General features: G+C 38.9%; 2 protein-coding genes across 2 annotated transcripts in view; both read left to right on the forward strand.

Annotated features, from left to right (window-relative positions):
- srp72 (signal recognition particle 72) overlaps positions 1 to 9,692 on the forward strand; it is a gene marked incomplete in the record, with an annotated part of 10,801 nt that extends 1,109 nt beyond the window's left edge. The window contains 17 exon segments of the mRNA XM_065958465.1: positions 1 to 35; positions 684 to 827; positions 2,273 to 2,384; positions 2,477 to 2,508; positions 2,821 to 2,945; positions 3,024 to 3,081; positions 3,187 to 3,318; positions 3,405 to 3,533; positions 4,727 to 4,799; positions 4,931 to 4,995; positions 5,092 to 5,187; positions 5,904 to 6,007; positions 6,308 to 6,385; positions 6,809 to 6,946; positions 7,404 to 7,441; positions 7,792 to 7,951; positions 8,781 to 9,692. Coding sequence (XP_065814537.1) covers positions 1 to 35; positions 684 to 827; positions 2,273 to 2,384; positions 2,477 to 2,508; positions 2,821 to 2,945; positions 3,024 to 3,081; positions 3,187 to 3,318; positions 3,405 to 3,533; positions 4,727 to 4,799; positions 4,931 to 4,995; positions 5,092 to 5,187; positions 5,904 to 6,007; positions 6,308 to 6,385; positions 6,809 to 6,946; positions 7,404 to 7,441; positions 7,792 to 7,951; positions 8,781 to 8,961 — 1,700 coding nt within the window.
- A 1,168-nt stretch (positions 9,693 to 10,860) lies between these two features.
- The window catches only part of LOC109980079 (snRNA-activating protein complex subunit 1), a 2,070-nt gene continuing 430 nt past the window's right edge, over positions 10,861 to 12,500 (forward strand). The window contains exon 1 of the mRNA XM_020628658.3: positions 10,861 to 12,500. This exon is cut by the window's right edge and continues 430 nt beyond it. Coding sequence (XP_020484314.2) covers positions 11,202 to 12,296 — 1,095 coding nt within the window. The 5' untranslated portion in view covers positions 10,861 to 11,201 and the 3' untranslated portion in view covers positions 12,297 to 12,500.

Below are 12,500 nucleotides of genomic sequence, written 5' to 3' on the forward strand. Positions count from 1 at the left end.
AGTCAGACAAGCTGAAGGAGCTCTACGGCCAAGTGGTGAGTGAGACTGTGTGGGAATAAAGAAAACAAATGTTCTGTTTACATATTTGATATGATATAACTTCAAATCTAACATGTAACATAGAGTATCTTTCATCACTAGAAGTACACTGAACTAAATGTTTCATGACTTTTTTTTAGTGCAAGATTCCCACAATGCCACCTTTTTCTCTGGATCAGGAGTTAGGTGTACTAGATGTCAGCATTAAAGTGATTTGGCAGACAGATAAAGATCAGCTACTGACATCGGTGGTGTGCTGATGTTCAACCGATGTTGAACAGATGCATCGGTGCGTCCCTGATTAAAATCCTCAAAGTCCTCTGAATCTTAAATAGTTTTTATTGTTGCACCACTTCACAGGGTGAGATATTTTTAATATACAAGTCAATTTGAAACAGGGTTCTGTTCTTATATCTGGCAGTGAAACACTCATTTGAAACTTTTTCATTAATGACCATTTTACGGTTGGTCAGTTGTGAAAAAATAAAAAAACTCCGACTGGATGTCAGCATCCCTTTTTTTTAACTAATTTTTTTTAAATATTTCTTCCCTTTCATACTTGTAATCACTGAAGTGTTTAAAGTGTTGAGGAGAATTGATGAATATCTTTACTGAGTGGAGCTGTCTTTATGTTCATCGTCCAGTTGTACAGACTGGAGCGCTACGACGAATGCAAGTCAGTCTACACAGATTTGATCAGGAACTCTCAGGACGAGTACGAGGAGGAGAGGAAGACCAACCTCGCTGCTGTGGTGGCCTCGATGAGTCAGTGGGAGAAAGCTCCGCTGGTAAGACCCTCTACATAAAACTGAAATGTTGTTTCCCTTTGTCACTGTTGTGTACCTTACTTTGTTTATATGCCTTCTGTGTCCATCTTGAGTCCATCCACCAGTGTATGGTATAAAACGTTAACATAACTGTTCATTAAGAAAGATCTCTAAAAGGTTCCCTGAATGGAATTTTTTTTTTTTAATCTTATAAATCTTTTAAATTGTATTTGTAAATGTTATTTCATTCAAACAAACACTAAAGTTAAGAAAAACAAACAAATATAAATTCTCAAATTTTGAATGAAAAGGAGCAGAAATAAGACTAATCTTATATAATCTTATATCTTATTCACAAAGCATTAATTTAAACAAAACTTAATTCAGAAACAATTAATAGTGACTATAAAAACAAAGTTATGGTATAGAATAGATGTTTATTGCCATTTGCACAGGTACAGTACAGGTACATTGGAATTTTTTGTGCGTTTCTCCCTGAGTCAGCTTCTACAAAAAAGTTAAAATGATATATAAAATAGATAAGATAATCCTTTATTTATCCCACAACGGGGAAATTTACAAAAGAATAGCATTATAAGAAAAAAAGAGTAGAAAAGTACAAATAAAATTAAAAAAATTATAAAAAAAAAAAATCAGTTGTAATAACAGCTAAGTAAATTAAAATAAACTGTACTAAAGCTATACACTGTATTAAAGCAAAGTGCTGGAGCTATTTAATTGTTTTTAGAATTAGTTTTGTTTGTTTAGTTTACTAATATTTGTGTTGTGTTGTTTATTTAATTATTCTACACGTTTTCTTTATTTAGAATAGATTTTGGGTAATATTTTCTTTTGCTAATTATTTGTTCAGTAAATTTAGTTTTGCATTAGTATTTTTATTAGGTATTTGGGTAACACTGTGGGCACCAGAGGTTATTTAAGTAAGAGGCAGGTAGAGGACCAGCATGCACCTGGGTCGGCCTATGAGAGGCAGCAGGAACAACAATGTTCTTTGTTCTTTTGAACCAAATAAACCACCAAAAAACTGCAGATCTCTTGCATGGACATTGGATTGCATCACATTCCCATGGTGCATCAGTGGTCATTTGATTATGTATGATATTAGTTTATTTTGATTTTTTTAGTTTTTGGACAAATAGCCACTACACAAAGATATAATACAAAGGGGAACACTGTACAATGAAAGTGTGATGCTCATATTCAGCCATGTCTTCATGTGTTTGTAACTTGTTTAAAATCTAAAGAGCTGAGAGTCAGACTAGAAAACACTGCCAGCTTTACAAAGTTACAAACTTGTAATATTTTCTGACTTTTTTTTATAATATTTTTGCCTTCTTTTATCATCCAGATGTATTTTCTTGTGTTTTTATTTCTTACTGTTGATATAAGTGCATTTTATTTTATTTTATAATTTCTAAGACGAGATGTAACTTTTCCTCCTGCAGGAAGATCTGGGTCTTCCAGAGTCCACATATGAGCTGTGCTACAACGCTGCCTGCGCTCTGATTGGCCAAGGACAGCTGACAGAGGCCATGAATAAACTACAACAAGCTGAGGGTCAGTCCTGACGCTGTCTCCTACTTTCTGTGTGAAGCTTTTATTTTTGTTCTGTTCACAAAGTGACTTCAACAGATTGTTTTCCTTCACAGAGCTTTGCAGAGTTTCTCTGGCGGATGATTCGGTGAGTGTTGCTTTCTTTTAAAACTTCTTAAGCATCAGTCTTTAAGTCCTGTCCTTTTCTGTTTAATGGAATCTGGTTTATTCCCTCCATGGGAAACTGTAATACATAAAGGAAAAAGATGAGCAAGTTTTTTTGAGTTTATCAAGCTTTGAAAAAGACCAAAAATAATAATAATAATAATAGCTTTATTTATATAGCACATGTTTACAAAGAGCAACACGACAACAGAACAGAGATCAACAGAGAGGGCAAAATTATAAAAATGCAAATAACAGGACTAAATACAAGACATTCTTGCATCGTCCCTTTCAGGATGTGACTGAGGAGGACATCGAGTCCGAGCTGGCTGTCATCCACTCTCAGATGGCGTACGTCATGCAGTTACAAGGTCGCACAGACGAGGCGCTACAGCTCTACAACCAGGTCATCAAACTCAAGTGAGTTAAAGAACTAAAGTTGTTCTTGTCTCAGCTGTTCAACAAATATCTAAAACATGTTCCATGATGTTCCAACAGGCCTTCAGATGTCGGGCTGCTCGCTGTGACCGCCAACAACATCATAACTATAAACAAAGTGAGTGATGGAGAGAGAGAGGGAGAGAGGGGGGAGAGAGAAAGCTGTACTGTACTTGTAAACATGCGCTCACTTGTTGTAAATGTTTTGTTTTTATTCCCAAAGGACCAAAACGTGTTCGACTCAAAGAAGAAGGTAAAGCTGACAAACGCTGAGGGTGTCGAATATAAGCTGGCTAAGAAACAGCTGCAGGCCATCGACCTCAACAAAGCCCTGCTGGCCATGTACACTAACCAGGTACAGCTGAGGAGCTGGTGTGATTCAGATTCAGAGGTTTCCATTCAGGGCTGTTGGTTAATGAATTTCTGTTTTACCCTTTACAGGCCGACCAGTGCAGGAAACTGTCCTCCAGTCTTCAGTCTCAGAACCCGGGTCAGCCTCGGCCGGTCCTCATCCAGGTCGCTCAGCTGTGCAGAGAGAAGCAGCATGGCAGGGCTATAGAGCTGCTACAGGTACACATGAACAACAGCCCGACTCACAGCTTTCAAATCTGAACCGTTGTGAAAATGAGAATTGCAACAGGAATTATTTTACTGATGCGTTATTCAAATCTGGGCTATCCAGTGTAACAAATCAATTTTAACAGCAAATGGTTAAACAGTTCCAGGCACAAACATGCTTTACATATGTCTGCAGTAGTCATTTATTGATTACTTAACCCTCAGGTATCACTTTAATTTACAACCCTCTTAAGTCACTAAGGACAAAAGTGTCCACTTCCAAAAAACTGCTATAAAATAGAACAGATTGATATTTTTTTTCTACCTTTTTTTGCATAAATCTCTTAAACAACTTCAGCCCTGCTCAAAACTACCAAACATTCAATCATTTTTAGGAATTTAACCCTTTAAATGCCAGTTTGATTACTTGATGTCACTGTTATTTTTTATGAAAAAAACACAAAAATGAGTTATTTTCCATATTACAAATATTTGGTAGCTGGGGGATTTGTGTTTTTTTAATCAGTCTCGGATATGTCAAAGATTATCCAAAATATTGACTTTGGTGCATTGTTAGTTTTTGTGTAGCATCAGTTTTAAAATGTAGTTCCCTGTTTGGACAGTGGAGGGCGGAAATGTCCAATTTACAAAAACTGATATAAAAATAGAACAGATTGATATCTTTTTCTACTTTTTTTTTGTTGCATAAATCTCTTAAAGAACTCCAGCCCTGCTCAAAAATATCAAATATTGAGTAATTTAACCCTTTAAATACCAGTTTGATTACCCGATTCTGGCATTTAAAGGGTTAAATTCCTGATAATTACTCAAGATTTGGTAGTTTTGAGCAGGGCTGGAGTTGTTTAAGAGATTTATGCCAAAAAATATCAATCTGTTCTATTTTTATAGCAGTTTTTTGTAAGTGGACATTTTTGTCCTTAGTGACTTAAGAGGGTAGTAAACATGTTTCAGTGATCTATTGATCTATTAAATCAATAGAGAGAGACTTTCTTACAAACTGACACAGACAAAATGATGACCAAATGGACAAAGATGTCCATCATGATACATGAGGGTTAAAAATGTAATGTTTTTTTTTTTATGTCAAACTGGATGTTTTTAGTCTCCATGTTGGGACTCATTTTTATTGTCTTAGTGTCTGGAGTTGTCTCTCTTAGTGAACCGACTGTCCTTTTGTCTTCCAGCAATTCTCAGAGCGACATCCAGAGAGTGCATCAGGCATCAAACTGACGATGGCACAACTCTACTTAGTACAAGGTACGGGCAGTGATCAGCTGTTTGAGTGTGATAATCCAGTCGATAGGACGAGCTCTTTCATTGTCACAACGCCTGCAGTTGTGTCAAGTCAAATTTAAAAGATAAAAAGTATTTCTTCTTGTGGTTCTCAGGTCATGTGACGAAAGCTTGTGATGTTCTACGGTCCATCGAAGAGTTCAAGCACAAATCGGGGATGGTAAGTCTGAATTTAAATATCACCACACTGACACAATCTCTAGATTTATTTATTCCCCTCACACTGGTTATCGAACATGTGTAATTGTATCTGCAGATTTCAGCTCTGGTAACCATGTACTCCCATGAAGAAGACATCGACAGCGCCATTGACGTTTTCAAACAAGCTATCGAGCATTACCAGTCTGAGCAGGTTTGTTTCCCATGATTCATTTCTTCCTGTGACCACAACTATTCTAAAGTGTTGATAATGGGCGGTGTATTTAAAGGGATACTTCACTCATTTGCATTAAGCTTTGCATTATTAAAAACTTGGTGCATTCTGGGATTTGGTGTCTTTCATCCACATGAGCCAAAAAGACACTTTCTGCCTTTTCTCGGCCAAGAAGGCACCAACTTGTGAAATGTATTTCACATTTCTACATGTTTGACCCAATGTCAACACAGAGTCATGTTTCAACAGGTGAAGTATCCCTTTAAGTTTTTCATTATTTTAGCAGTGAAAAAAGTGATATTGGCAGACACAGATCTATAAAAACTCATGTGACATTAAAGATGGATTCTTTTGAAGAATGCCTTGCCAACCCCATCTGTCTACAAATACTCACTGTATGCACATGTTCAGTAACAAAACAGGAGAGGGTAACCCTAACCCTTTGGGTTAAAAATGTGACCTTAGATCTGAAGTCTTTCTTAACAAAAAAAAAAAAATATATATATATATATATATTTGAAGTCCTAAAGTCTTTTGCAGCTTCGTTTTTGAATAATACCAATCATTCAAATAAAGGAGATTATGTTGTTTTAAACCACATGGTATCAAAAGGTCTCTAAAATGTTGACAACCTTAGAAGAGACAAACTGGCATTAAAAACATGTGTGATCTGTCCCGTCCTTCTTCATCTGCAGACGGGATCTGCTGCACACTTGGCCCTCGTGCGAGAAGCTGCCAATTTCAAACTGAAGTACGGACGGAAGAAGGAAGCCATTAGTGATCTGGAGCAGCTGTGGAAGTGAGTTTCAGGTCTTATATTCACCCTCAGGAGTTCAACATGGGTTGACTATTTATATGACGAAGAAAAAACACTAATCTTTAATGCTGCTTTTAGTTCAGCTGGCCTCAAATCAAGTAGCTCAGATGTTCATCAGGTTCAACAGAAACAATGATGAGTTTTAAAGTCAGAACACATTTTCATTCAGAGATCAATAAAGTAAAACGAGGAGTATGTGTGCAACCTTAAAACAATGCTGTTAGTCTGTTAAAGTAATTTTACAACACTAATGCTTAATTTTCTTTCTTTTTCTTGAAACAGGCGAAACACCAACGACATTCACACACTCGCACAACTCATCTCTGCGTATTCTCTGGTGGACACGGAAAAAGCCAAATCGTATCCTTGAATCTAACAAAATGAAATAATTAATACTTAATTCGTTTGGCAACTGGTGTGTTTTCTTGATTTGATTGTGAGGCTGCACAAACAGTCTCAATTCTCAGAGTAGACCTGTGAAATATATTTTCTGTAATGTAAGAGCAGCTCTGTAATGTTCACAGAAACGACCAAAGAATGTGAAGACACCTCATTGTTCTTTTTGAAAATGTTAAGTAGCATCACCCCGTATTTTAAACCTTTTATAGGTAAAGCTTTACTGTTAGAAGAATTGCCTTAAAAGTAATTTAATAATAGTTGCAGCCACAGAATAAAAAACCTAAAGAATAAGGGATCAAATCCCAGAGCAGGCATAACTGGAGGGAGACCCTGAAAGCTGCAAACACCACTTCACATCCTGTTGTCCTCAGCATTCCTCTCCAGCCTCAGCAAGCACCTTCCCTCTGCAGACACGATGGCGTTGAACGTGGACGTGGACGAGCTGGAGAACTCGCACGGGGCGACCTACGTCAGGAAAAAGGCGCCCAAGGTCACCGGAGAAAATCTCCCCAAAGAAGCCGGGTAAACTTTCACCACACTCTCTGCCTCATCAAACATGTTTCCAGTTAAACTGAGTAAGGACGGTGGGAGGAGTCATGCTTAATGATACTTTGACACCACGTGTTGTAAAATGATAAAAAATGTATTTTATTTTAATGATCCATCGTTACATTAAAAAAGTATAGAAAGCTGCTGTGATGGAATGAGAACTTATTAAATTGCACAAATATGTTAGCAACATTTCCATATTTGTGTAATTAAGACCTTGTGCAGGAGTTTGTCTTCATCTTTGGTCAAGAAATGACCCAATATTTAGCGATTAGGTCTTGAATTTTGTTGCCGTGGTAACAAAACAGTTGTTGATATATATATATTTTTTTACTAGAATTATATCAAAGCTTAAAAATCTGTTATTGTGACGACCCTAAGCTACTCTCTAAACTATTTAATTCATAATTCTTTTTTGTTTTCTCTGCAGCCAAGTGGAGATCAAAAAGAAGAAGAAGAAAAAGAAAGGTATGTTTTTTATTATTTTTATTAAATAAGGTTTGTGAGTTTTTTAAGTGTCTGTTATCTGCTGTCATCAGGATTCAAATAAGAAATAAAGACTGAACAAATCTTCTGTTAAAATGGTTTAATAACCTCTGTGGACGACCTATAGGAGCAGAGCGATGTAGTGAAAACTGTGGACCCCTACAGGCCAGCAGTAGGAATTACACAGATATGATGAAGCTTATTTCCTGTGATAAGAGACACGTAACTGACATCTTCAAACTTTCAGTGTGATCTAGTTATAGGCTACAAATCAGATTTATTTTCTGACTGTGCTGCTCTTCACTGTTTCCTCCTGATCGTCTTCTGTTTAGGCAAACTGCCCAAAAACTGCGACCCCAAAGCGACTCCTGACCCGGAGAGGTGGCTGCCCATGAGGGAGCGTTCATACTACAGAGGCAAGAAGAAGGGAAAGAAGAAGGAGCAGATCGGGAAAGGCACACAGGGAGCGACAGCCGGAGCGTCAGCCGAGCTGTGAGTAATGCACATCGACTGAGTGGAGTTGTCCCTCTGTTTTCCTGCCAATGACTCCTGGGTGCAGATGTTTTTTCTGCTGTATGGAAGAAGCTGCTTGTTTGTTTATATAAACATAAACATGTGTTAGCACTATCATGAATGCCTCTACACGAGGGGAAGGAAAGCAGAGAGCCAGCTGTGTGCTACTTTTAGTGATACAAAACTAAATATTGACTTTTTAACATGTCCATATTCATAAACTTTTATTCACATTCTAAAAGTGATTACATATAAAAAGCTCAATGGGAGCAGTTTTGATCCCAGCCAGTGCATGTCCTGCAAGGTGCAGAGTAGTGTTTTACAAATGTATCACCAAGATGTAAAAAAGATTTGTAACTTTTTGTTAGTGATTTCTCATGAATTCATCTCTTTAACATCTGTGCTGAACGTTCCCGATCAGATGTTTTCTGGGAACGGCATGTTGAATAACACTGCATGCACAAGACTTTTGCCAATGCTTTTTATTTTTATTTTTTTGGCACAGTACAGAAAAAAGAAATAGGGTTAAAATATTTTTTATATATATATATATATATATATTTATATATTTATTTTATTTTTTTTAAAACAACTACAAAGAAAAAGAAAAAAAAAGCAGAAAAACACACAAACAGACACCCTGCCCTAGGTAAGGTTAAGATAAAGTTTTATTTTATTTATTTTTTATTGCATTAGCAGCATCATGGCTGGACTCCACCTCTTAGTGCCGATGCTTTTGATGCAAAAACATTTTCCCTGAAACGTACACCTTATTCCCTGATGTGATTTTTGTCTCCTCTGTTTTCAGGGATGCGAGTAAGACAGCCAGCAGTCCTCCTACCTCCCCAAGACCGGGGTCAGCATCCAGCTCCACTACAGCACCAACCAGCAACGTGGTCCCCCCAAGACAGCAGAAACCTGCAGCCTCGGGGGCTACGCGCAAGAAGGCACCACAGAAGAAGAAGAAGGGAGGGAAAGGAGGCTGGTAGTCGGAGGGGAGAGGGGCCGAGGGATCCACTGTCTGTGGATGAGACAAACAAGCAAATCATAAGCTTTTCTCTTTTTTCAAGTTTTCATTTGAATGTTTTTACTTTTGGCCGTTTGTTTAAAATGATGTGAAACCAAAATCTCCCCTTTTCTTCCTCTTTCTCATTTATTGGTAATGTTTTTAATTAAAGGACAGAGGAGGAAGAGTTCCACTTTAATGAACTTTGTGTCGCTCTGCATAAGGTGGTTCAAAGATGTTTCTGTTTTAACTGGTGATGTTTTGAAGTCTCAGTAAAATGAAACTAAACAAACTTTAGAAAAAGAAAGTAGATATTTCTTCATATGAGGTCGGGATGAGGGATAACAGTTTTCTCTCTGTACTGTTTGTTGTTTAGTATTTCTGATACTAGAACTCCTTTAAACTGCTTTTGCAGGGTTACTTAGAGTTCATCTTTGGGGGGGGGATTGTCCTGTCCTGGGTCTGAGTATCATGACATCGTTTTTTTGCATCACGTTTCCTTAAATTGTCCCTTTTAATTTAATTGAGCTGCAAACATTCAACGTTTAAGAGGTATTTATTTTAAACTCCCCGTGTTGGTCTGAATTCAAGCTGAATCATTTTTAATTCTTTAAATTTGTCAGGTGCATGTGTCAGGAAGAAAGAAAAAAGACAAAGAGATGAAAGAGGTTTCCCGTTTTGTTAAAGTCTTAATAAAACTCTGAGCAGCAGAAACATGAGGCTTCTGTGTCATGTTTTCATCTGGAGCTGTTTCTGATACAACTACATATTGATATCATGTTGAGATCTACTACAAGAAGATCTGTGGAATCAAACTGTTACGAGTTCTGTTTATGTGCAGTAGAAATCAGGACTATGTAAACATTGGCAAAACACATTTTCCCCACTGTTGAGGATGATTCTGGCTTCAGGTCGGTAAGTCGGGCACCTCATTAGTTTCCAAGTTGCTGTTCCGACTTGATCAGGTGTTCATGTGCGTTCTACAACTCGGAAACTCCTTTTTCCAACGTGTCCAACAGCACCTGAATGCAGCATCTGTCTCCTGAACAGGGACTACAGATGTAAATTAGCACATAGCTAACTCCTCCAACAGAAACAGTTCAATAAACTCCTCAAAAAAAAGTTTGGAAACATTATTTCAGTCTCATATTTCGCCCCTTTAATAAAAACTAATTGGTGTTGTGTTTTATATCGTTGGAAAGCCTGATTGGTCACCTTTACAACGAGGTATAACTTGTAAGGATCATGCATTTGAGGAATGAGCAACACAGCTAAACGTTTGGGTAGCACCCTAATTTTTTTTTTGCCAAAATCCCCTGAAATCTTCTATTTGAGCTTCAAGTGCCTCCAGGTGTGTTCCAGTTACAGGTGTTTGACTGACACCTGATCGGCACCTAATTGACAGCAAATGAATAAAGTGTCAAAATGGCCAATATGTGTTGTTTTGTTCCTTATTACTGTGGGAGAGTTCAATCATCCATTCCACCAAGAAACTCAAATCAGCAGTGAATACCAACAGGAGAACATTTCAGGGGATTTTTGACACATTTGTGTTTGGGGCGCTACCCACATGTTTAGCTGTGTTACTCTTTCCATGAATGCACGATCCTTACAAGTTAAACCTCGATGTAAAGGTGACAAATCAGGCTTTCCAACGATATAAAATACAACACCAATTAGTTCTATTAAAGGGGCGAAATAAGTGACTGAAATAATGTTTCCTAACTTTTTTTTGAGGAGTTTAGATACTTGTTTTAACTTCATTTATACAATGAAGAAATGAACAAAATACATTTTTAATAGTAGTAGTAAATATTTTTTCGGTCCATGACCACAAAGCATAAAACATAAACACAAACAATAATTTAAATTTAAAAAAAGGTGTAGGATGAAGCCGAGGCTTATTATGCCTACCCTTTGAACATTTCATTTCTACAGTATATCAAAACAAGAATAGCTGCAAAAAAACAAACAAAGTAACCTGATTCACAAAACAGAAAACAGTTGTCAGTTAACCAAATCAAATCTCAAGCGTCCAGTGCAAGCGTGTTCTGATTGGTTGATTACCTTAATTGAACACTGCCACTTGTGGGCGTGTCTTTAAGCGTGTCTTTAAGGTAATAAGCCAATGATGAGCTTCCTGTGGTGTGATCCTGCTCGGTGCTCCTTCAGACTTCAGGTGTTGTAGTTCATCATCAGATCTCTTTTTGTTGAGTCGACAGGATGCCTCACGCCGAGCCGTTATACTCGGACTTCTTCTACCCTCCTCTGACTGAAGATGTGGAGGAACTCCTCACTCGTTTCCAGCAGACCGACTCGGTCAGGTATCAGGACTTTGCTGCTGTCTGGAGGGAGATGAGCTTCTCGGATGTGTTTCTGGGCGTGTCCGGTGAAGGTGAGCTGAGGAGGTTCTGCAGGACGACGCTGGCCACGGCCATGAAGTACTTCCTGCCTCCTTACAGCTACCAGATCCGAGTCGGAGGTCTGTATCTGATGTTTGCTTTCTACCACACGCAGCCGACGGCCCCGCCCGTGCAGATCAGACTGGCTCTGAGGGACTGGGCTCAGGTCCACAAGTTCCTGAAGAACTCTGTGGACTCTGGGCATTTCGACGTCGTTTACATATATCGAAAACTTTTTGAAACCAAAGCCATCTCCTACACCGCCATGCCACATTTCCTCACCTTCCAGAAGCAGAGGAAACCAAAAAAGGAAGCGGTGTGTGCAGACTTTCTCGGGAGGACGACCGCCATGCAGGATCTCCTCTCTATGGACATCCTGGACGAGTTGACCCACATCCAGAACCAGTATGAGAAGCTGAAGGAGGGCACGGTGGAGGTCAGGAGCCAGGCGACCATGACTCATCGAGACTTCTCCGCACGACTGAAAGGATGCATGTCGGAGTTCTTCAAGTGGCAGGAAAAGACTTTCTCACAGGGTGACAAAAACAAGGATGATGAAGATGAAGAGGAGGAGGAGGAGGAGGGAGGGGGGAAGTCCAGCAGCAAGAGCAGAGCCAGCATCCTGTCCTCCATCAAGCAGAAGAGCTACTCTAACTTCCAGCAGGCGTCTAAATCGAGGAGGCACCGACAGGCTGAGACGGTGGACTCTGCAGGCTCCGGAGCCGAGCTCATCCAGGAGGCTGCAGACGCCGCTGTGCACCCGAGGAGGCCTCCCTCTCTGCGGGCTCGGACCTGGAAGAACCTCGGCGTGACTAAGGATGAGAGCCGGCTCCAGGCGTGGCTCCTGAGTGCTCCGGATCAGAAGGAGAGGGTGCCGGTGAAAAGGACCAGCCAGGTAGCTGCTGGTAGACCATGAAGGGAGAGAAGGGGTATTTAAGCTACAGAAAGAAGTACTTCTGTTATCGTTCTGGTTCATTCAGGGACACAAATGGGGAAAGGATGCTTTAATTTGTTTTATTCAGTAGTTTCACTGAAGTTTGCATTCAGTTTCTGTAAAAAAAAAAAAAAAAAAAAGTATATTCATAAATTTATTTCATTTAAAGTCCTACACTCATTTGAA

The sequence above is a fragment of the Labrus bergylta genome, chromosome 9 (genome assembly GCF_963930695.1).
Source record: "Labrus bergylta chromosome 9, fLabBer1.1, whole genome shotgun sequence".
Taxonomy (NCBI): domain Eukaryota; kingdom Metazoa; phylum Chordata; class Actinopteri; order Labriformes; family Labridae; genus Labrus; species Labrus bergylta.